Below are 23,857 nucleotides of genomic sequence, written 5' to 3'. Positions count from 1 at the left end.
TTAGTCCCAGTGGAGTCACAGGCATGTGTGTGGCCTTGGGCAGGCCCCCAATCTCTCCCTCCTCCCCTGGCCTGGGAGGGAAAGGGTTCTAAGGATCCTTCCCACAGGGACATCCTGGCCTTCCATTCTCCCCATGCGGCTGATTTCCCAGCTTCCCTTTTGGATGTCAGAGGGGTCTGTATCCTTAGATCCCCAAGTATATGAGCTAAGAGGGCCCTCAGTCCTCAGCCAAAGTTCAGACAGGGCGGGGCTTAACCACATTGCAGGCAGTAGGGCAGGGTGTTTAAGAGGTATTTGGGAGTATCCCTGCTTTTGTTTGTCACAGAAGAGCTATGGGGATCCCACTCCACAGTCTGTGGATGGGAAGGTTTAGGTTCAGGGAGGGGAAGGGATTATGCAAGGTCATCAGGGTGCAAGGTGCCTAGAGGGCCCAACCCTCCTGGAGCACTGGCAGTAGCAGCACAGGTCCCTGGGCCCCTGAGGGCTTTCAGGTGGGCAGGGAGGGGTGTCCAGAGCTCAGGCGGTGGAGGAGGTAGCTTCCCCAGGAAGTCCTGCCTGCTGCGCAGAGCGGCAGGACTGAGGGGTCTCCCTCAGATGGGGAGCACCCATCCTTAGGTAGAATACTGGGCTAAGGTTCTCCTACTGCTCGGCCCCTGACTGCTGGGTAACCTTGGACCTGTCACTTCCCTTCTCTGGGCTCAGGTTTCCCACCTGTGGGAGCTCTCGAGGTCTTTTCAGCCCAGGGGTCTGGATTCCAGTCATCTCCAGTATAAGGAGCCCCTCAGGCAGGCATCTGCAGTGGCGCGATTACAGGAGCCTCTCCTGCCACCCACGCTAAGCATATATGGGTTATTTATTGCCCACCACACGGCCAGGTCCTGTGTGGGGGAGAGAGGCCACAGCCTACACTGGGTGGGCACTAACCCATCCATTTGACCCACTCATGGTGCTGGTGCTGAAGCATCAGGGCTGTGGCTTGAGCTCCATGGCTCAGACCCCTCTGGGGATCCCGCTCTCCATGGGCAGGGACAGGGGCAATTGTGTGTGGGTACCTGCTTACCTGTGCTCTCCGGGGAAGCAGCAACTGCCCCGCTGCCTGGTGCCCAGAGGGGATGCTACGCAGAAAGCACTTACGGTTAGGTGTTAGTTACAAAGCCATCCTGCAACTTGGGTTTCAGCCTTTGGAGAAAACCTTCAGTGCTGTTTCTGCTCTTTCCCCAAATGGCTCTTGCTGGAACAAGTTGAATAAGGTCATGGAGTTAATAAGAGGAGGAGCTTGGCTTGAACCCTGACAGGCACCCTCCAGGCCCATACTCTTAACCATGAAGTTCTCCTGCATCACATGTCAGATGGTACAGCAGGAAGGGGTGCTTCGTTTGTACCCTGATTACTTCCCTAACATCCAGGTACTTCTCTCCTGAAAGGCTGTCTACTCTTCCTCTGTTCCTCATTTTCTTGTTCTCTCTATCGTGAACTCTCTTTGTCTTTCTGCATCTGTTTGTTGAGTGCATCTCTTCTTTATTAGTGAAGTCTAGGGACTCTATGATCATCTGTGTTTAAAATTACAGAGCGAGAGATTTAGGTTAGATGCAACAGAGGATTGATTCTCCAAAGCTGACCAAGAAATAGCCCCTCCAGTGGCCTTTGGATCTAGATATTTGTATGTCCATGGGTTCTGTGTGGAATTGGGGGCTGGACTTGATGGCTTCATCGAGTGGTACTCAGGGCCAGGCCTTGAGAGACCCTGGGTCTCCTGAGAGCATCCAGAGAGACGTAGGCTGACTGGAAGGAGGTCTAACGAAATGGAGTCATATAATATGTACTCTTTTGGGTCTGACTGCTTTCACTTAGCAAAATGTTTTTAAGATTCATACATGTTGTATATATCAGTTCATTCTTTTTTTTTACTGCTGAGCAATATTCTGTTGTGTGCAAGTACCACAGTTTGTTGAGCCATTGGCTTGTTCCTTTGAATTGTTTCCAGTTTTAGGCTATTATGAATAAAGCTGCTATTGAAAATGCTTGTACTAGGCTTTCTGTGTTCATTTCTCTTGGATAAATTCCAGGGAGTAGAATTGATAGGTCATAGGGGAGAGTATGTTTACCTTTTTAAGAACTGACAAACCATTTCCCAAGATGACTGTAGCGCCTTTCACTCCCACCAGCCACAGATGGGAGTTGCACTTGCTCCAAATTCTTGCCAACAATTTGGTGGTAGGAAGCTACTCTGGTGAGTGTGTAGTGGTATTTCATTGTGGTGTTAATTTGTATTTTCCTGATGACTGATGATGTTGAGCACTTTTTCATTTGCTTATTAGCCATCCGTATATTTTACTTTGGAAACTGTTTACGTCTTCTGCCCATTTTTTTGGTTGGGTTGTTTGTCTTTTTATTGTTAAATTGGAGGAGTTCTTTGTACACTCTAGATCCAGGGTCTTTATCAAATATATATTTTGTGGACATTTTCTCTCAGTCTTTGGTGTGACTGTTGATTTTCATATAGTATCTTTTGATGAGCAGTTTTTCATTTTAATGAAGTCTAATTTATCAGGTTTTTTTATGGTTAGTGTTTTCTCAGTTCTACTCAGGATATCCTTGCCTACCTCAAGGTGGTGAAGATACTCTTCTTTATTATCTTTTAGAATCTTTATACTTTCAGCTTTTACATTTAAGTCTCTGATCCATTTTAAGTTAATTTTTGTGAATGATGAGAGGTATGATTTGAGATTAACTTTATTCCATATGACTGGTTGTTCCAACACCATTTGTTGAAAAGATTGTCCTTTTTCCATGACATTGCATTGAGACCTTTGTTGAAAATCAGTTGAATGCGTAAGTACGTGTGAGTTTATTTCTGTTCCACTGATCTATTTGCCTGTGTTGGTGCCAACATGGTCTTATTTACTGTAAGTCTTAAATCAGGTACTCTCAGTATTTCAACCTTGTGTATTTTTAAGAATATTTTTCTTAAAACAAGGAACTTTGCCTTGCAATATAAATGTTAGTCTTATTGCCAATTGCTACAAAAAAATCCAACTGGGATTTTGTTTAGGATTACACTGAATCTGTTGACCAATCTGGGGAGAATAGACATCATAATACTAGTCGATCTTCCACTTCATGAACATAGTATATCTCTCCATTGGTTTAGGTCTATTTAAATTTCTCTCAGCAATAGTTTGTATTTTCAGAGCAGAGGTCTTTTACATATTTCATTAAATTATATCTAAGTATTTTATGGGGTTTTTTGATGCTACTGTGATTTTTTTATTTTCCAGTTTTTGTTGCTATGATTTTTGTATATATTGAATTTGTATCCTGCAACTTTGTTAAATTCACTTTTTCTATTAGCTTTTTTCTAAATTTATCTGAATTTTTCTTGTACATACTGATGTCATCTGCTAATAAAGACAGCCTTACTTCTTTTTTTCTAATCTGTATTCCTTTTATTATTCTCTTTCTTCCCCATTATGCTGATTAGGACCCTCCAGTTCAATGCTGAATAAATGAAATGTGTGGATATCTCTGCCTAGTTCCCAATCATAGGGTTCAGTTTTTCATCGTTAAGTATGATCATTTCCATCATTAAGTATTATGTTAGCTAAAATAGGTTTTCATAGATGCCCCTTTGTCAGTTGAGGAAGTTACCTTCTATTTCTAATTTACTGAAAGTTTTTATCAGAAATTGGTGTTAGGTGTTTTTTCTGCATCTGTTGAGATGATCCTATGATTCTTATCTTTTATTCTGATAATGTGGTAAATTACATGGATTTTTTTTTTTTTTTTTTTTTTTTTTTTTTTTGCGGTACACGAGCCTCTCACTGTTGCGGCCTCTCCTGTTGCAGAGCGCAGGCTCCGGATGCGCAGGCTCAGCAGCCATGGCTCACGGGCCCAGCCGCTCCGCGGCATGTGGGATCCTCCCAGACCGGGGCACGAACCCGCGTCCCCTGCCTCGGCAGGCGGACTCTCAACCACTGCATCACCAGGGGAGCCCAACATTTCTTATACTGTAGGTTTGTTGATGAAAGATTCTCTTAATTGAAAGTGTTTTTATTTCACCTTTTCTTTTGAAGGATATTTTCTTTGGATATGAAATTCTAGGTTGAGATATTTTTCTTTCAGCATTTTAAAAATGTCATTCCTTTATCTTCTGGCTTATGTTGTTTCTGATGAGAATTCAGAGATCATTCTGATTGTTATTCTGTATTTAATGGGTCTCTTTTCTCTGAATGCTTTTAAATATTTCTCTATATTACGAATTTTCAGCAATTTGATTATGATGTATAGTTTTCCTCGTGTTTATCCTGTTTAGGGTTCACTGAGCTTCTTAGATCAGTGGGTTTATATTTTTCCTCAGATGTGGAAAATTTTCAGCCAGTATTTCTGCAAATATTTTTCTTCCCCAGTCTCTTCCTTCTCCTGTTGAGACTTTAATTGCATATATATTAGATTGTTTTATGATGTTTACACATCATCAGTTGAAGCTCTGTTCGGTTTTCCAGCCTTGTTTTCCCTCTGTGTTTCAATTTGGATAATTTCTAGTGTCCTGTGTACAAGTTTACTGATCTTTTCTTCTACGGTCTCACTTGTTTCATTAGAAGTGTCCATCAAATGAATTTTACATTTCAGCTATCGTATTTTTCGTCTCTGTAATTTCCACTTGGTTCCTTTTTACATTGTTTCTTTCATTATATTCATATCATCCTTTAAGTGTTTGAGCATATTTATAATAGCTGTGTTAAGGTCCTTGGCTGCTAACGCCATCATCCCTGTCATTTCTTTATGTTCCTGTTGATTTTTTTTCTCTTGATTGTTCCTCACATTTTCCCACTTCCCCTAACAAATAAATTTTTCCGCTGCGCTGAACGCGGTGGCTGCATATGCTGTGTTGCTGAGTGTGTGGATTTTGTTGTTTTCTTCTAAAAAGTGTTGAATTTTGTTCTGGCACCTGGCAGGCAGTTCATCTACTTACAGATCAACTTGATACTTCAAAGCCTTGTTTTAAAGCTGTGTTAGGGCCGTTCCAGAGCAGTCCTTATTCTAGGGTTAGAGTACTCCTTCTGAGGCATGGCTTTTCTGGGTCTCAACTGAATGCTGGAGGTACTCAGCAAGATCTCTCCTCTGGCAGGTGGAACTCAGACCTCTCCTTGCCTTTTGCCACCTCTGAATCTTCAGTCAGCTCCCCGCACCCCCCACCCCCCCTCAAGCAGCTGTTGGTTGCCCGTCTTTGCAGAGGCTCCCGCTGTACAAATACAGTTTGGTGTTCAGCCAGAGACTTCAAGGGGCCCCTCTGCCCGTTTCTGAAGTTGTTTTTTTGCACAGTTGCCTCCTCTTTGTTATTCTTCCCTGTCAATTCCAGCTGCCTCAGAGGCCCTGAACTCTGATCACTGTCTCTCAGATCAGTGAGATTACAGCGCATCCTTCAAGCTCTACCTCTGTGCTGTGGTCCAGAGGGTCTATCCTAGCAGAGAGCTGGGGTGATCCTGGGGCTCAGAGCAGGTCTTCTTTCATGAATCACAGTCTTGCACCATCTACATTCAGAGTCTGAAAGTTCTTGTTCCATGCATTTTGTCCAGCTTTACAGTTGAATCTGGAGGAGGGCTAGTCCTGTACCAGGTATACATACCATCATGGCCAGAAGTGTAAGGTCTCCAGTTCTCTTCCTAAGACGAAAATCTGTGAGCAGTGGTTCCCAAATTAGATGCCTCTTGCATCACCTCTCCCTTGCATTCCCTCCTCTAGCCTTTGAGCACCCTATTCCCTTTTGCCTCCAATGCGTTTCCACTCCCCTCTACTGCATTAAAGGTTTCAGGGAAATCCTCTGGTCTTCCCTGCCTCTCCGCTGCATGGTTACCTTTCTTGAATCCTTATAGTCTCTGAATTTCTGTTCCAGTTAAATTTTCAGCTTTACAGAAAGAAGAGACCGCGTGCTGTCTTATTTTTAATATCTCTTGTGTGTAAATATCTCATACCTTTCTTACTAGGCCAGTCTGCCAGTCTGAATTGCTTTCTTCCTTTCTCAGTGAGAGCCCAGGTAGGAATATCAGCCTGATAACATTCCATGTGAGAAAGTCAACAGATGGAGCAAAAGGTTGAGTGAAATGAGTTAGGAGCCTGGGAAGTTTATCTTGGCTTGGCACTGATCTCCTCTGTGACCCTGGCATGGTGCCCGTACCTCTCTGAGCCTCTTTGTCCCTAGCTGCCTTATACCCTTGGTACCAGTGGGAGGATAACATGTGAGAAGCTTCTTTCGCCCTCTCTTGGGCATCCCATCTTTAATGTGCTCTGTTTAAGTGGTTCTGAGCCATTCGTGCTTTGATTCCTGGTTCCACAGTATCTGCTGAGCACTTCCTGTGTGTTAGGGAATGTGCCAGGCACTGAGTGCGTGGTTGGACCAAAGTGGCAGAGTCCCTACCCCCATGGAACATACAGGGTAATGGGGAAAGAGACATTGATCAAAGATCACACCATGGGTCATCATTGGTGGCAGTCAGATCTTGGAAGGGAACAAGGGAGGCGACTGGAAGATAAATGACCAGGTGGGGTATCAGGGAGGGCTTCCGGAGGAAGTGATGTTTAGGTGGAGGTATGTAGGACCAGCAGTAGTAATCCAGGCAGAAACTGGAGGGAAGAACATTCCAGGCAGAGGGGATACCATGAGCAAAGGCCATGAAACTTGGAAGAGAGAGGGGTTGACTGAGAGGGCAAGAAGTGGGCAGGCCCCAGGCGAGGGTCCAGGGCAAGCAGGTGATGCCCGGGGGTTTACTGTATCATGTGCTTTTGGGTGTCCTGAGCTCCCTGCCACGGGGAAGGAGGGGCTCTCCCACACGGAACACCAGGATTTTGACAGCAGGATTGCAGACCATGAAAAGATCTGGTCCAGAGGGTCTCCTAGAAACCATTCTGCGGGTGGAGACGAGGCCTAAGAGGGGAAGCAACACGCTCTGTTTATTGCTCAGAAATTCTCTGTCCCTTGTGCCCAGGTGCCCGGGGGTGTGTTAGCGCCTAAGGGGACCACATGGCCTGTGCAAAGACCTCCATGAGAAGCTGGCAGGCTTGAGCCCCCGTCCCATCCTGGCACTAACTTTCTGTGTGGCTGTAAACTTATTAACCATTCTGGGCCTTGGTTTCCTTATTCCTAAAAAATACCATTAATAACTGTTTACGTCTGAAGAGTAGTTTACCGTTCAAGGTGCTTCCGTGACCTGTCTGGACTCTCACAAAATCCCTGTGAGGCTGGTAGTGCAGAGATGGGTGTCCTGCTCTCATCAGTGGAGGTGAGGTGGGAAAAGTGAGGCCAAGAGGGGAAGTAAAGGGTCCAAGACCGCAGAAGCCGGAGGTGACAGACGAGATTCAGAGGTGGGTCAGGCTCACCGCACACTCAGTGCTGCTTCCGTTAAACAGTGAACCACAAGCTGTGGTCCCCAAACTGCACTTCAGGGAGACGGGAGAAATCAGAGGTGGGACGCTGGACGCCTCCCTCAGAGTTTGATGTGTAGGTTTATCCCGTGGCTAAGAAAAAAACAATTGAGAATTGTGAGATGAGCCACCCTTCCGGTTGAACTCGGGACCTTCAAGGTCTTTCACTCTGAAAGGGAGGGAGGGAGAAAGGGGGATCATATGTAAGTATCCTTCCCCACCCACCCGTCTCCAGTTCCTGATTGAGAAAGTGAGAATCTGGAGAGTGGGGTGGCGGGGAAGAGGAGTGGCAGGGGACACCTGTGTTCTCCACAGACTGAGCCTGGGGGATTCCTCCTGGGGCTTGGGGGGGGCAGGTGAGGGCTTGCTTACGGGGCCACGACCAAAGGACGCCCCATCCCCAGCTCCTGGCATCTGGCTGCTACTGAGGTGGAAAGGCAGTGACCTCCCCAGAGGGACAAGGGGGGCCAGCCTGAGTCCTCTGAGCTCACCTCAGGGCCTTGGGTCCTGTATGACCTTGAACAAGGCCCTGATTCCTGCATCTCTGGGCCTGGGCTTCCTCCGGCCAGGAGTGGGCAGAGGTGGAGGGTCAGGGAGCGCCCGTCTATTTTGGCTGTGAGAGCCGTGGGCGCAGCGTCTGGTGCCCAGGATGGACACTGCCCTGGGAGCAGGGGTGTAAGAAGGTCTCTCCTCTGCCCCTGAGGCAGGCAGCAGGGCAGCGTCCTTCCCAGGCTCCGGCCAGGCTCTGCGGCAAGGTGGTGCCCTTGAGATGTTCCCAGTGCCGGTGGCTTCCGTGAGCCCCCGGTCAGCCCCGGAGGGGTCCCTTCTCTTGCCGTCTGGTCCACTCTTGCCCTCCGGGAAGAGTTGCAGTTGAGTGAAACCACTGCCTCCCCTTTCGGTTGGAAGGTGGCACTGTGGCCACATTCAGGGGCTTGCCACCCCGGTAACCACGTCTCCGGGCAGCGTGCAGGAGGCTGCCACCTGATACCAGCCGAGCTGGAGACCCGCTGAGGGTCAGGGCCCCCCACCCCTGTTCTCAGTAACTCCAGTTTCTGCAGAGAAGGCGGGCAGGGGAGGCAGGAGGTGTGGGAAATGGGGACACAGGCTGCCCCTAACCCCACTGCTGCACTGATTTCCAATAAAGCGTCAGGTGTTGGGTCGAGCACTGTCCCCTGAGATTGTCAATCCCAGGCAGTGCCCAGGAGTTCCACGAGCCCCTTCCCGTAAGACCGTGGGGCGACATTGGGCCCTCTGCTCTTCCCCTCTCCCATCAATCAACCCTGCATGTCTCTGCCTCTCTGTCGTCTATCGTTACTGCTGAGCCAGCCTGCCTTGGAAGGAAAAGAGGCTCAGGAGTCAGCATTTTAGAAAATGCATTTGAGCCTGGGTCGACTAATTCAAGTGCCCCAAGCGTGGGTCACAGGCCGAGTTCTTAGACACGCAGAGCCTGGGTTGGTCAAGGGTTATGGGTGACCCAGCCAGTGGGCTGGTCAGTGGCCTCCAAGTAATGCTGAGTGTGAGCTGGCGATCAGGCTTCCCTCGAGGAGAAGCTGGGGAAGGTTCTAGACTCCCAGACTTTTCTCAGGCTCCAGGTGGGAGCCAGAGCCCTTGCTCTCTGTGGACCAAGAAGTTTTGGTCCTCGAGCGGAGGGGTACTTGGTCGGTTCCAAGCTCCCTCGGCAACTGAGAGCGTGACCCTCTCAGGTACTGCCCCCGGGTGGGAGCCACCGGACGATCCAGACACGGGGTCTGAGTGTTCGCATCCAGAGGTCTCCCCGTCTCCACGCTTCGTGGCAGCGAAGACCCAGACGAACCAGTCGGGGAAAAAGGCTCCGGCCTCCGTGGTCCGATGCGCTACCCTCTTACACCGCACCCCTCCAGCCACCCAAACCCCGACGTTCCGCACTCCAAATTCGGGATCTCCGGCAAGCAAGGCAACTGCAGGTACCAATGGCCTATGTTACCCTCACACTTCCTCCACTCTCCGCCCTTCTCCCCACCTGCCACAGCTGTGCCCGGGGTCATTGTTCCCTTGCAAGAGCGAGGGTGGTGGTCGCTAGCTCTCTGGGACGAATCTGGGTCCCGGCTCTGCCTCAGGCTGGCTCTGTGACCACGGCAAGCCACCTAGCCTCTCTGAGTCTAGGTTTTCTTACCCTAAATCAGAGGGTTGTACAAGATGGTTTGCAAACTAATTTTTTTAAGTAGGAGAATGTTTTTCTCCCCAAGTCATGGCCTAAGGGGTTTTAAATTCTTTCAAATTAATTGCCAACCTTTGAGCATTAGGAGATTTATATATGAAACTTCTGATTTCTGGCTTACATTGAAAAGTCAGATCTGGCAGTCCTGGGCCCACTTTCCTCACGGTAGCAGTTGCCTTGGGGCCGAGCCACAGCTGCCTCCTTCAGTAGAGCGTGTGCTCTCCGGTTTTCCACAGTCCCCACCACTCCCTCCTGCCTCCCCAATACAGTGGCCACGTGGCAGGTGCCATGTCTCATTGTGATCACACTGTTGTCTGTCTCACATCCAGCCCAGTTCATCCATTTACGTCACCTGCCTGGACCCTCTTGGCATGAGTTCGCATCCCCCATTTTTCAGAAAACCCAGTCTAAAAACTCATTTCTACGAAGAGCTGCTCTCCGTGAAGAAGAGTGTTTGGCTGGGAGCTCTGTTCTCTTGGCCTCCCTCTCCCTCACTGTTCAGGAAACCCCTCCGTGAGCCATAGCCCAGCGGGAAGCCAACGGATGCCCACTCCAGTGTTGTCTGAGTCTACGCAGAAAGGGCTCTGACTCTGGAAGGGTGAACAGGCAGTGAAACGTGCACACCAGCCATTTCTTACCAGTTATCGGGGAATGATAAGACACACTGTGTGCTGAGTACCAGCTAATCAGGAATCCTGATTCACACCTGGATGGAAAGAGCCTTGGGCCTTCTCCCTAGATATGTGGGATGTGGGGTAGAGTGATGACTTGGTCATTCTGGGACTACGGGCCTTTCAGATACCCTCAGGAGGCCCAAAGTTATCCATTAAAAATATACAAGTGATCAAACTGAGAACTCACTCAAATGAACCAGGGCGCTGGACCGGTTACAGCCACATGATGAGTGGTGCTCGCCTTTCCTCTGGTTCAGAAAGCTAACCAGGAGCAAGGATGTGGTTCTTAAAAATATTGGAAGCTATGCTTAAGTGCTTAGATCTCCCGAAAGGAGAGTAAGTAGTTAATCAACTTTGAAGGTAATGGTGTTCAGCTACTGTGTAGAGAAGAGCTAGTAGCCATGGTTTTTTGGCAACAGTAGTTATAAATCAGTTAAACAGGCTGGTCGTCACGGACTTATTGGTGGTAGATACTGGCTCAACTAAATGATGGGATCACGGCTTTCAGATCTTGGTTTTACTCTCGACCTTGTGGCTGGGAGTTTTTGCATCTGCGGTTTCTGCAGAGAACTGCCTGTAGGGCCTGTGTGGTCTATGGCAGCTCTCAGAGCCCAGAGTCACCGAGTAAAGCATCACAAGCGGTGGGGCTTGCCTCTGGCCGCCTTTTTGTGACCTGGAAGACTTGTGATGGGTGTCACACCTGGACTACTAGCTGCGCAGGTCAGGGGACACCAGGTTGTGAGCCGGAGCCTGCATGTTGGAGCTGGAAGTCATCACTGCCCCCATCATGCTAGAACAGGCAGCCGCTCCCGTGCGTGCGTGCGTGCGTGCGTGCGTGCGTGTGTGTGTGCGCGCGCGCGCGCGCGCCTGCGCGGGGATGTCCCCTGTGGAGCCGCTCGCTGGTTTTCAGCCAGAGGTGCCTATAGCAGGGATAGCTGATCACAATCTGCTTTATCAGCTGAGCCATAGCAGGCTAATTATAAGAGTTTGTAACCTTAGTTGTGCTGAATTGTACCAATGTGTTGGTCAGCCTGCACGAAAATCCTCCATAGGTGGGTAACCGTCCCCTGCATGCATGAGGTTTAAGATGGCAGAAGGAACCGCTTCCCTGCCCCAGCCCTTTTTAAAAAGGAAGCATCTGTCCCAAGAATGAAATCTCCTCATTCTGCCATCTTAAAGGGTTAGGAGCTTAGTCAGGCCCAGGAACTTGACAACCTCACTCTCTCTGGGTTTTCACCTATAAGATGGGCATGACAGCGTGGACCTCATAGGGCAATTGGAGGATTATGTGGATGTAAAGCATCTGGACCAGTGCCTGGCCCATAGCAGGTGCTTCGTAAATAAGAGTCCCCCCGTTTTTCCTAGGTGGAGAGTTGAGGGGCTTTCTTTGCCGATTTACAGATGGTATCTTGAAGTGGGCAGGTGTGTAGCTCTCAGTCCAGGCATTTTACAGACACAGTTAGAAGAGAGGGTCTTGTGTGTGATGTTGTCAACAGCCTCTGCAAAGCGGAGGCTGCCTCAGGCGGCACTGTCAGAGTCGGGGGCGGGGGAATTGAGCAGGGCCTATAGGAGCCACCTGGGGCTTCCCTTCCCATCACCCCAGTGACCGTCTGGAACCTCGGCTCCCATAGTATGAGCGCTTGCCCTCCTGGCGTAGGGTGGCCTGGGTGACAATGGCATTTCCCAGAATCACCATTTTCGAAGGATGTTAAGGAATCTCATATTTTTAATTGGGCTTCAGTGGCCGATTCTATTTGGGAAGGTCGGGTTCAGTGAAGCTAGATGGGTCTCTCTCCGGTCGAACTCCTCAGAGCCTTTGATATCCTCATGCAAGCTGTTTCTCCTTAAGAAAGGCTGCTGGGTCAGCTGCTCATCCCAGATTGACTTGTTCCCAGAAGACTTTATATCCTTGGCACATCCAGCATCCCCACTGAGCAGCTTGGAAAAGCCGTCACCTTCTGGCTCAGACGTTCGAGACAGAACGTGGGTGTCTCCCACCTGGTTGGACCCTTTCTCTGACTCCGGCGTTTACAGAGAGTTCTGGGAGAAGGCGAGCCACTCAGGAAGGCACGTCAGTGGAGACACCCCAGAATCACTCAGGGAGCCAGTCCCTTGCCCCCGGTGAACCCCGACCAGACCTCACCTGGTCTTTGGCCTCCCAGGGTGTGGGGCTACCCGGCTCAGCCTATCATGACATCTCTGCCACCCAGGGACCCCTTCCACCCTCTGGCCCTCCTCTCTGCCGGAGCCACCCCCAGGAAGCAGTCTGTCACCCTCCCCGCTCCTTGGTGGGGCCTGTGTCAGCAGAATCGGGCAGAGCAAGTCGCGAGTGGCAGATCCAGATGACTTAGTGTCACGTGTGGCTCCCCAGGGGTCAGAGATGGGAGACCCTGGCCTGTGTACCATCTACTCGATCAGTTGGAGCTCAGGAGTGCGCCCACATCCCACACACATCCCCCCCGTGCCTGGACCTCCACCCACCCTGGGCACTGTCGGGGACCTCCTGGGACCCTGACGAGGTATCAGGCAATTCAGGTGAGCCTGAGGAACTGCAGGTTTGGGGTTTGGGGTTCTGGAGCCCATCCCTCTGCTGGTTCCCCAGCATAAAGCCTCAGGCACTCAAGCAGCCCAGGGGCCGGGGCAGTTCCCGCGTCCCTGGCCTCCCAAGCCCCCTCTGGCATGCCCCGCCCTTTGGACCTGTTGCTGACCCATCACCGTGGTGTTTCCTTGCTCTCTCCTCTCCCCACCCAGCAGAAAGCGCTTTCAGTCGGAGGGTAGAAGGCAAAGCACAAAACCACTTTGAAGAGACGAATAGCAGTTCCCAAAACTCCAGCGGTGAGTGTGCCCCGTGACAGTCACCCTGTGCTGCCGCCTCAATCCGCTCCGGGACCTTTGTGGTGCGTGATGGGGCAGGGTGTCGGGAGGAGGCTGAGAGCAGAGCATTAGAGGGCGGCCAGAGCCCGGCAGGCAGAAGCGGGAGGGACATCCCTCCGGGCCTCAGGAGCATCTCCGGGACTGTGGATCCTCTTTGTCTCTTCCCCATGGAGAGAGGAACTCCCCTGCCCCATGACCTGTGTGATATACTGACTTGGATGGCCCCCTTTGAGCCATTGCTATGTTTATAGGATGAACATCACAGCCATTTTTTTTTTCCAGAAGAAGCAAAGCGGGTACAGTAGAGAGAGCTGTGGCCTAAGAGCCGGAGGCCCCAAGTTCTGGTCCCCTTTTGGACCTGGGAACATCCAAAGGTTCCCTTCCAGCCCCTACCAGCCCAAGTAGGCTTGCCTGAGGTTCCCAGTGGTGTTTTGGCGCCCCCTGGTGGTTGCCTCCTGCAGGACTCTAGTGGAACCCTAGAGCACCTTAGAGCAGCCGAAAGCAACTGTCCCCAGCCAGACCTGGGGCCAGCCTGGCGGAGCCATGCGTGAGCACAAGCAGCCTCTGCCCGAGAAAGGCACAGCAATCTGGTCTGCACAGTGCCAGCCAGGGCAGGGTGTAAAAAAGGTTTTGATACTTCCTTTATGCTAAGGTAAGCCATCACTCACTTTCTTGCTCAATTAAAGTTTACTTCACCAGATTAGGTGTTGGCCTGTGCTCAGCACCGTGCTGGGCCCTGCCTGGGTGCAGACAGATGATGCACGTGGCGTGACCACCAGTCAGGGGCTTTATGAAACATCCAGGAGCGCAGACTTGCACGTGCAAGCTTCCTCAGTGATCTGAGCTCCAGCCGAGGCTCGACCCCAGCTCCACCATCCACAAGCCAGTGACTTGAGCTCGCCTCTCGATCTCACCTCTGCTGTGGAATGGGCATGGCACACACGTCCCTGTGGTGGGGAAGATTCAGAGGGTGCCCTGCAGAGTTCACACACTCACATGGTAGGCTGTTTGGGAGGTGGTGGTGTTTTTAAGTAAACCAAGTGATTTGATGCATAAGTGCTCCGAGGAAGGGAGTGAGGTGTGCCGTGGGAGCCCCGAGAATGTTGCCACGATCCTTTAAACCGTAGAGAGCATGTCGACTTTTCCAAACTGCTTCATCCTTTTGGAATCTATAACCCACTCAGCCCCTCCAAAAGGTGAGCCTTAAAGAACTGGAGTGACTGGCCCAAGGCCACACAGGAATAAGCAGCAGAGCCAGGACTGAAACCGCGGTCTCCCGGGAACCTTTGTTCCCAGCCAGCCAGGCTGCACCCCCTGCCTCTCCTTCCACCAGAGCCGATGTTCAGAGTTGGGAATGACGGTGTGAAGCGCTGCTCCCGCCGGCAGCCACCATTTATTGAGCGCTTACTGTGTGCCTGGCACGTGTTCAGAGCTGTATGTGTCTTAACCTGTTTTCATCCTTACCACAGCCCAGTGAGGGTCAGTGTTATTGTTATCCCCACTTTTTGGATGAGGAAACTGAGGCTCAGGTGACGTTGATTGTTGCCCCCGGTCCCCAGCTTGTGAGTGGTGGAGCCAGGATTCCCGGTGTAGCCCGTCTGGCCCCGTTCTGCCGCCTCCTGCCTGTGAGGCTCAGCTGACCATGCCAGGAAGCGCGGGGAGCTGCCAGCAGACAGAAGAGCCCTCAAAGCGCAGCCCTCCCTTGGCCTCTCTGGTGTTTGGTGCCAGACAGTACCACCCCGGTGCCAGGACCTAGAAGCAGCTCCCAGCTCCCTGTCCTGAACCAGGCGGCCACACGTGGATATTTTTTCCTTGGCACTCTGTGGGCTGACTTTTTGAAAGTTGGGGGTGTCCTGGAGGGATGGCCCCGGCTGATCTCGCCCTGCCCGTGCCCCAGCCCCACCCCAGCTGCCCCCTCCTCCTCCGAGAGCCCATCTGGCTCACTACTTCCTAAGGACAGAAGTAATGACTGTCACCTCCGAGCACCAGAACCAGAAGAGACTTAGCTAAACTGTTTCTCTTTTGCAGAAACTGCAAGTCCCCTGATTTCCAATCCTTTCCCTCTCCTACAGAGTAAGTGATGGTCCCGTCGGGGGGCTGGAGAGGGCGAGGCAGGGTAGGGAATGAACTCAGCCAGCCACACGTTCGGGCCCTCCCCAGAGCATCAGACCTGGGCCGCCCTCCCAGGTAAACCCAGTTGAAGGAGGTGGAGGCACAGGGAGACCCAGCCCAGGCGGGTGGAGGAGTTTGGACAGGTGTCCGGTGGAGCTGTGACCATGGGCGTCCTGACTCTGCCACCCCCAGCCCTGCAGGAACAAAGCCACCCTTTCCTGCTCACGGGGGCAGCCTCAGGATGCCTCTTCCGAGCGCATCTCCGCCATCCTCCTGCTGTCTTTTCCCTACTCGTTTTGGCTCTCTTCTCTCTTTCTTTTTCCTTCCACGTCCCTCTGCTGGGCACGCGTGCTCACGTTCCTATGTGCTCTCATTCTTGCCGCCCTCCGGCCCGCTTCTCTTCCCTTTCCTGTCTTATCCCTGCTTCTCTAGCTCTTCCGTGTTTCTCCACTTCTCACCCTTTCTCTCACCCCTTCTCTCCTTCTCTTTACTGCCCTCCACGTCCATTATGTTGTTTTTGGTTCATTCATACGTTCATTCATTTGTTCACTCAGCAAACAGTGCTGTCTGTGTGCTTCCACCGGCTGAGAGGTGGGCTGTGGAACAAATAAGACGTGGTCTCCGCCCCGAGAGAGCTCTTGTCCCTTAGTGTTATCCCCGGCGCCCGGAACAGTGTGGCACACAGTGAACACTCGATAAATGCCGCTTGACTACACTCGGCGGTCTTGATCTGCCAGTCTTCCTCTCTCCATTGCGCCTTCCCCCGCAGCCTCTCCCTCACTAGCTAGTGACAGGGGGGCAGACAGGCCCAGAGCCCTGAGGGCACAGCCCCCATGTGTGTCTGGGTGCCCAGTTCCAAAGCTGCCTGCGGCCCAGCAGAAAGGCATCCGGGTTCGTGCTGCCCCTGAAACGGCTGCTCCGTTTCTCCCTGCAGAGCCCTACACGTGCGGCGCCTGTGGAATCCAGTTCCAGTTCTACAACAACCTGCTGGAGCACATGCAGTCCCATGCGGGTAAGGGCCCCACGGTGGACGGGGGCGGGGTACTGAAGCCCCCCTTATCCCTCCCACCCTCAGATCCTGCGAAAGGCAGGGACGGCCAGGGCCAGCCTGCGGCCGCTCTCCCAAAAAACAGTCCCAGGACGTGGGAGCCCTGGTTACTCCGTTGTAAGTCAGGGCGGTCTGTGCCCTGCGGGGGCAGCTGGCTTGGTGGCAGTGTAGCCAGAGAGGGGGTCGGAGCTGGAGAAGGCTTCCAGAAATTGTGACCTCTGCCCGGAGCCTAGAGGCCAAACAGGAGCTGGGCAGGACAGAGTCGTGGGCGTGTGTAGGGTTGAGTGTGGTTTGAGACCCAGGTGAGCGGAGGAAGGGGAGGGCAGTGGAGAGGGCTCAGCCCGGGGCAGCCTGCGGCGAGCCCCATTGCTTTCGCGGTCATACCCCCGAAGCAGCAGTCCTCAAACGTGAGCATGCATCAGTCACCGGGAGGGCTGGTGACGGCACAGATTTCTAGGCCGCACTCTGAACTTCAGACGCGTGGGTCTAGGGCGGGGCCCAGCACTCGCATTTCTGACAGGTCCTCAGGCCACACACACCCGGCTTGTCCGGGACCACACTTTGAGAACTGCTGCTGTAGCGCCACAGCTAGGAGTCTGCTGTCTGGACACCCTTTTTATCAGCTGTTTTGCCATCTGTCCGGCTTACAATGTCAGCTCCCTCGCTAGACCACCAGCCTCCAATTTTAGGTTTTGGTCATAGTAGCACTCATTTCTTTTTTTCTTTTTTTTAACATCTTTATTGGAGTATAATTGCTTTACAATGGTGTGTTAGTTGCTGCTGTATAACAAAGTGAATCAGCTGTACCTATACATATATCCCCGTATCTCCTCCCTCTTGCGTCTCCCTCCCTCCCACCCTCCCTCTCCCACCCCTCTAGGTGGTCACAGAGCACCGAGCTGATCTGATTTCTGATCTGATCTCTGTTTTAGGCAGGCAGACACTGTTTGCTGTAACAGGTAAATCCCGAATTCTCAGTGGTTTGACATAACCACTTCCTTCTCAGCCACATCACAGCCTAATGCACGCGGCCTTCCACGTGGAGATTCAGGGACCCAGACTCCTTCCTTCCTGTGTTTCCATCCTCCCTGGATCACAGAGTCCTCTCTCTCTGACTGATGGGCGGGGAGAGAGGCACACTTCCTTCTTTACCACTTCAGGCCACAAGTGACACATATATGCTCAAATTCCAGAGCCCTGCCCAGGGACAGCCCGACAAGGGAAACGGGAACATGGGGGAGACAGCTCGCTGACCCTGCCACCCTTCCCGTAGGGTGATCCTCTGGAGGCATTGGAGGTGATGTGAGAAAAGCGCCTGACACAGACGGTGGCTCAGTAAAGGCCAAAGAGGAGCTGACCAGGAAAGAGACTGAGTGTTTGCTTAGCTGCTGTCACTTCTGCTGTCACGGTGGTTGTTGTTGTTAGTTATTGCTTGTCTCTCTCTTAGGCTTCTGAATCTTTCATATCACCTTCCAGGTCTGGCCTGACTAGCACAGAGTATTACAGGGCGAGACGCTCTCCGGGCAGGTGCTGTTCTGTTAGTGTGACCCCTCTTCATTTATGCAGCGTATATCTATTGGGTATCTGCTGTACACTAGGCACCAACTCGCATGATTTTGGGTGGGAGGGAGATAATTTATTTCTAATGTACTCATTAAAATCAGTGCAGGGACTTCCCTGGTGGTCCAGTGGCTAAGAATATGTGCTTCCCGATGCAAGGGGTGCGGGTTCAGTCCCTGGTCGGGGAACTAAGATCCCACATGCTGCGCGGCACGGCCCAAAAATTTTAAAATAATAATAATAAAATCAGTGCAGAGCTGGATTGGCTGCCATGACACGTGAGTTCCAGTCCTCTCTAACCGATGTGTCTCTATACCATGTGACCTCAGGCAGGAAGCTTTGTCGTGCCCCCCCACTCTGAGTCTCCATTCTAAAACAAGGGCACACAGACCTGCAATCTCCAGCTGCCCTCCTTACACCAAGGTTCTGTCTTCACGTGTCTCACAGCTCCTGCTTGCCTTTGCTGTCAGCCATCCTGCACCAGGGAAGGCCTTGAACGCACTCAGAGCACTTAGACTTGACCCCGTGGGGTACCAGTAGCCAAAGTTAGAAGGATGCCGGGGACCACTGCCTGAGCACAGCGCTTGGGCCCGAGACCCCCACGGCCCCGTCTCTGCTCCCTCCTCCTCCGAAACCCTCTGCCCCTCTGCCGGCTCTGAAAGCTGAGCCCTAATTAGGGAAGAGTCTGGGTGCCAGTGCCTCTCTGTCCCTCAGGCAGTTGGGCGGAGGCCATTAACATGCAAATCAAGGGTGCGCCTGCGGGTGCCCCACCTCCCCCAAGCATCCCAACTTGTTTTCCGAGAAGAGCTGTGGGCTGCTTTGTTCTGGTTCAGTGCTGGCAGAGAATGCCTTGCCGGCAATCCAGTGCAAAGCCAGGCTGAATCCCAGCCAGGCTGAGTCGGGATTAAAGGATTGACTCCATAGAGAGAAATTAAGCGTCATGATCTGCGCAGTTCACAGCGCCGCTGATAAGGGGGATCAGCCTCGAATAACAGCAATCTCATTAAGAGGCTGCTGAATGGCACAGGGTAATTCCCGCTAATAAACTTCCCGTCTGCGCTGTAGGAGAACCCGCCTGGCCCCTGGTGACAGCTTAGGAGCAGGTTTTGGCGGCCGTAATACTAAAGATAGCTAACACTTAGTGAGCGATTACCGTGTGTCAGGCCGGGCTCCTCAACAAGCTGGCTGGCATTATCATCCCCATTATACAGATGAAGAAACTGAGGCTCAGAGAACATAATCGCTGGCCCAAAGTTGCATGGCTCGTAAAAAGTACCTCACATCGTTTGAGTTCTTACGTATTAGCTCATTTGATCCTCAGAACATCCCTCTGAGTTGTGTCCACATTAGCTCGCCTTTATAGATAAGGAAACTGAGGTGAAAAGGGCTAAGTATAGAAAATGGAAGCACATATTTTGGGCAGAAAAATGTCACTTAAAAATTACTTATCAATAAGAAAATGATTAGTCCTGTGCAACAATTAATGATTTAAACAATGATCATAATATTTAAGAAATATACACTGTTTCCATAATGTTTTGCCTCCAGAATGCAATAGCTCATTTCCTCAACTGCTATCAGTAGGGCAGATGCTTTGATTTTTTCCCAAGTTATAGTGCTGTTTGGCTTGTTTGTGTTTAGAAGCGTGCATTATGCAGTTCATTTTAGTGTGCTGTTTCTGTGTTGTTTATTTTTTGTTCTTTTAATAAAATGTGTAAATTTCAAAATAAAATAAAGTGGCTAAGTAACTTGCCCAAGGCAGTGCAGCCACAGTATCAGACCAGGATTCTGACCCTCCCATGAGCTCCAGAGCCGGTGCTCTGAACACACCCTCTTCAGCAGCATAGATGGGGTGGAGGATTAGGGGTGGGGGAAGCCCCCTCAGAGGTCATCTCTTCTAGCCTCTTTTCAAGTAGTCGGGGGACTGCAGCTAAGTGAGGCCTGGGGGCTTTCCCAGGGGGCAAACAAGTTGGCAACTCAGAGTGGTAGGATTTGGGAATGGCCACGTTTAATTTCTGATCCCTTTGAGCTACTTCCCCTCTCTGGGCATCGATCTTCTCATCTGTAAAGTAGGCTCGTCACCATTCTCCACAGGCTGGGTGAGGGTTCTGGAGATGATGTATGTAAAGTATTAAGGGCTATAGCACATTCTAAAATAAGACTGAATAATGCAGTTTTCTCTTTTTCCGTCCCCTGCTAGAAACAACTGCTTTCTTCTTTCTGCAACTGGTCCCTCCTTGGGAGACAGCCTTTATTCCAGCTTTGCATCCCGCCCTTTGCCGATGTCTGTGTATCTGTACGTGTGTGAGCACGTGTATCTGTGGTACGCAGCGTTAGCCACACTGAGTAAACCTTGTTTCCAGCTCAAGCTGTAGATCATTTACTGAGTACCTCACCCATTTAGCAGTATTATCTGTGAGATAAGGAGAAAAAAATTTTTTTAATAAACCATGCTAGACATCATTATCTAATTAGAGGTTGAGTAATCCCAATTTCAAAGCCTTGCAGAAAGGCAGAGAATGAGGGAATCGCCCTGCAGCTTGCCCAGCCCCGGGATTTTGGAAGGAGGAGGGGAAACTGAGCCCTAGAGAATTGAAGTACCTAACTCAAGGTTATAATACTCAGCCAAAGCCTGGTTCAAATCCCGGGCTTCCAAATCTCTGTACTCTAGCAGAGAAAGTCAGTAAGAATGGCTGCTGGTTTCCGTTTTAAAATTTGTGTTTCTCTTTTTTACACATGAGGTCTGTTCGTTAAAGGAAATTGGGAAAATGCAGAGAAATTACAAAATGAAGACTCAGCCATAATCTCACTACTCAAAGTTAGCCACTGTTACTTTTTTTTTTTTTTACAACTATTTATTGCATATATATGGTGTACTGCTATAAAGTGAATGGGTTTTTTTTGACTGCACTGGGTCTTCGTTGCTGCGCGTGGGCATTTCTCTAGTTGAGGCGAGCGGGGGCCACTCCTCGCCACGGTGCACGGGCCCCTCACTGCAGTGGCCTCTTTTGTTGAGGAGCACGGGCTCTAGGCGCGAGGGTCAGCAGTTGTGGCTCACAGGCTCCAGAGCGCAGGCTCAGCAGTTGTGGTGTGCAGGCTTAGCCACTCTGCAGTATGTGGGATCCCCCCGGACCAGGGCTCGAACCCGTGTCCCCTGCATTGACAGGCAGATTCTTAACCACTGCATCACCAGGGAAGCCCAACTGTTACTCTTTTAATGGTTTCTTTTCAGTCTATTTTAAAATCAGATTTATTGAGATATAATTTACATAAATAAAATTCACCAGTTTTAAGAGTACAGTTTGATGGGTTTTGACAAACATATAGTCATTTAACCACTATCACAAGCACAATGTATAGTGTTACCATCAACCCAAAAAGTTCCCTTTGCAGCAAGTCCCTTTCCCAGGCCCCCACCCTGGCAACCACTGTCTGCTTTCTTTTGTTATAGTTTTGCCTTTACTGGAATTTTGTATAAATGGAATTAGATGATATTTAGTCATTTGTGTCTCACTTCTTTCACTTTAGCATCCTTTTGAGGCTCATCCCTGTTGTTCTGTGATATCAGTATTTCTTTTTATTTCTGAGTAATATTTCATTGTTTGGATATACCACAATTTGTTTATCTATCCCCCTACAGATGGACATTTAGGCTGTCTCCAGTTTGGGGCTGTTACGAATAAAGCTGCTGTGAATGCCCAAGTGCAAGTCCCTGTGTGAACATTTTTTTTTTTTAACATCTTTATTGGAGTATAATTGCTTTACAATGTTTTTAACTACTAGGTAGATACCTAGGAGTAGAAATGCTGGGTCATTTGGTCACTCTATATTTAACCTTTTAGGGAACTGCCATCCTGTTTCCTCAAGTGGCTACAACCATTTTTACATTTCCACCAACAGTGTGTGAGGGGTCCAGTTTCTCCACATCCTTGATAACGCTCGTTATTATCTGACTTTTTGATTATAGCCATTCTAGTGCATTAAGGGATATGTCATTGTGATTTTAATCTGTGTATTCCTGATGACAAATGATGTTGAACACTTTTTCATGTGCTTATTGGCCATTTAAATATCTTCTTTGGAGAAATGTCTATTCACATCCTTTGCCCATTGTTTAATTGGGTTTTTTTGTTTTTTTATTATTGAGTTGTAAGAGATCTTTTTATCTTTATATACGAGGGCTCCATAGATATACGATTTACAAATATCTTCTCCCATTCTGTAGGTTGTCTTTTCACTTTCTTGATGCTGTCCTTTGAAGCACAAAGATTTTTGATGACGACTGCCTACTTTTTCTCTCATTGTTTATGCTTTTGATGTCATATGTAAGAAATCATTGCCTAACCCAGGGTCACAGAGACTTAACTCCTCTGTTTGCTTATAAGAGTTTTGTAGTTTTCACTGTTACATTTAGGCCTGTATTCCATTCTGTGTTAATTTCTGTATGTGGTATGAGGTAGGGGCCCAGCTTCATTCTTTTGCATGTGGATATCCAGTTATCTCAGCGCCATTTTTAAAAAGACTCTTTGCTCCCCCACTGAAGTATCCTGGCACCCTTGTCAAAAATCAATTGACTGTAAATGTGAGGGTTTATTTCTGGATTCTGAATTCTGTTTCATGGATCTGTACGTCTGTGTTTGTGCCAGAAGCACAAACACAGACGTACAGATCTGGACGTACACTGTCTGGATTACTGTGACTTTATAACAGCTTTGAAATCGGGAAGTCTAAGCCCCCCAACTTTGTTCTTCTTCAAGCGTGTTTTGGCTATTCTGTGTCACATAAACTTTAGGCTCAACTTGTCAATATCTGCAAAAAAGACAGCAGGACTTTTGATAGGGATTGTGTTGAATCTAGATCAATTTGGGGAATATTGCCGTTTTAACAATATTGTCTTCCAGTCTTTGAACATGGGATGCCTCTTCATTTATTTAAGTCTTCTTTGAGTTCTTTCAATAATGGTTTTAGTTTTAAGTGTACAAGTCTTATACTTCTTTTGTAAATTTATTCCTAAGTATTTTATTCTTTTAGAAGCTATTATAAATGGAATTATTTCCTTAATTTAATTTTTGGAGTGTTCATTGCTAACATAGAGAAATATAATTGATTTTTTTTAGTATATTGATCTCATATCCTGAAACCTTGCTGAACTTATTTATAAGTTTTAATAGTTGTGTGTGTGTGTGTGTATTCCATAGGATTTTCTATACACACAGTCATGTCATCTGTAACCTGTAAGTAGAGATCATTTTACTTCTTCCATTCATGTGGATGCCCTTTATTTTTCTTTTCTTTTTTATTCTTTCTTTTTTTTTTCTTTCATTGACCTGGCTAGAACCTCTAATACATGTTGAATAAAATAGAGTGGACGTTCTTATCTTGTTCCTGATCTTAAGAGGAAAGTTTTTCATGTTTAACCATTAACTATGATGTTGGCAGTGGGTTTTTCATAGATGCCCTTTGTCAAATTGAAAAAGTTCCCTTCAATTCCTAGTTTGTTGAGTGTTTTTTTTTTTTTTTTTTGGCGGTACGCGGGCCTCTCACTGTTGTGGCCTCTCCAGTTGTGGAGCACAGGCTCTGGACGTGCAGGCTCAGCGGCCATGGCTCACGGGCCCAGCCGCTCCGCAGCATGTGGGATCTTCCCGGACCAGGGCACGAACCCATGTCCCCTGCATCGGCAGGTGGACTCTCAACCACTGCGCCACCAGGGAAGCCCTGTTGAGTGTTTTTATCATGAGAGCGTGTTGGATTTTTGTCAAATAATTTTTCTGCATCTATTGAAATTATCATGTGGTTTTTGTCCTTTATTCTTTTAATATGGTATTGATTTTTGTATGTTGAACTAATCTTGTATTCCTGGAATAAATACCACTTGATCATGGTGTATATAACCTGTTGTATATGTTGCTGGATTTGGTCTGCTCTGTTTTATTAAGGATGTTTGTATCTATATTCATAAGGCATAGAGGGCTA

General features: G+C 49.4%; 1 protein-coding gene across 12 annotated transcripts in view; it reads left to right on the top strand.

Annotated features, from left to right (window-relative positions):
* ZNF618 (zinc finger protein 618) overlaps positions 1 to 23,857 on the top strand; it is a 184,391-nt gene that overhangs the window by 145,799 nt on the left and 14,735 nt on the right. For 3 of the 12 annotated variants that reach the window (XM_060154537.1, XM_060154533.1, XM_060154531.1), the window contains 4 exons: positions 9,123 to 9,362; positions 13,042 to 13,125; positions 15,193 to 15,237; positions 16,211 to 16,288. In XM_060154537.1, the coding sequence (XP_060010520.1) occupies positions 9,123 to 9,362; positions 13,042 to 13,125; positions 15,193 to 15,237; positions 16,211 to 16,288 (447 nt within the window). The remainder of the gene's footprint in view (positions 1 to 9,122; positions 9,363 to 13,041; positions 13,126 to 15,192; positions 15,238 to 16,210; positions 16,289 to 23,857) is intronic. The other 9 variants (XM_060154542.1, XM_060154539.1, XM_060154541.1 and 6 more) reach the window with 5 other exon arrangements.

This window comes from Lagenorhynchus albirostris, chromosome 7 (genome assembly GCF_949774975.1).
Source record: "Lagenorhynchus albirostris chromosome 7, mLagAlb1.1, whole genome shotgun sequence".
In the NCBI taxonomy this organism is placed as follows: Eukaryota; Metazoa; Chordata; class Mammalia; order Artiodactyla; family Delphinidae; genus Lagenorhynchus; species Lagenorhynchus albirostris.
This window is presented reverse-complemented; position numbering and strand designations above follow the sequence as displayed.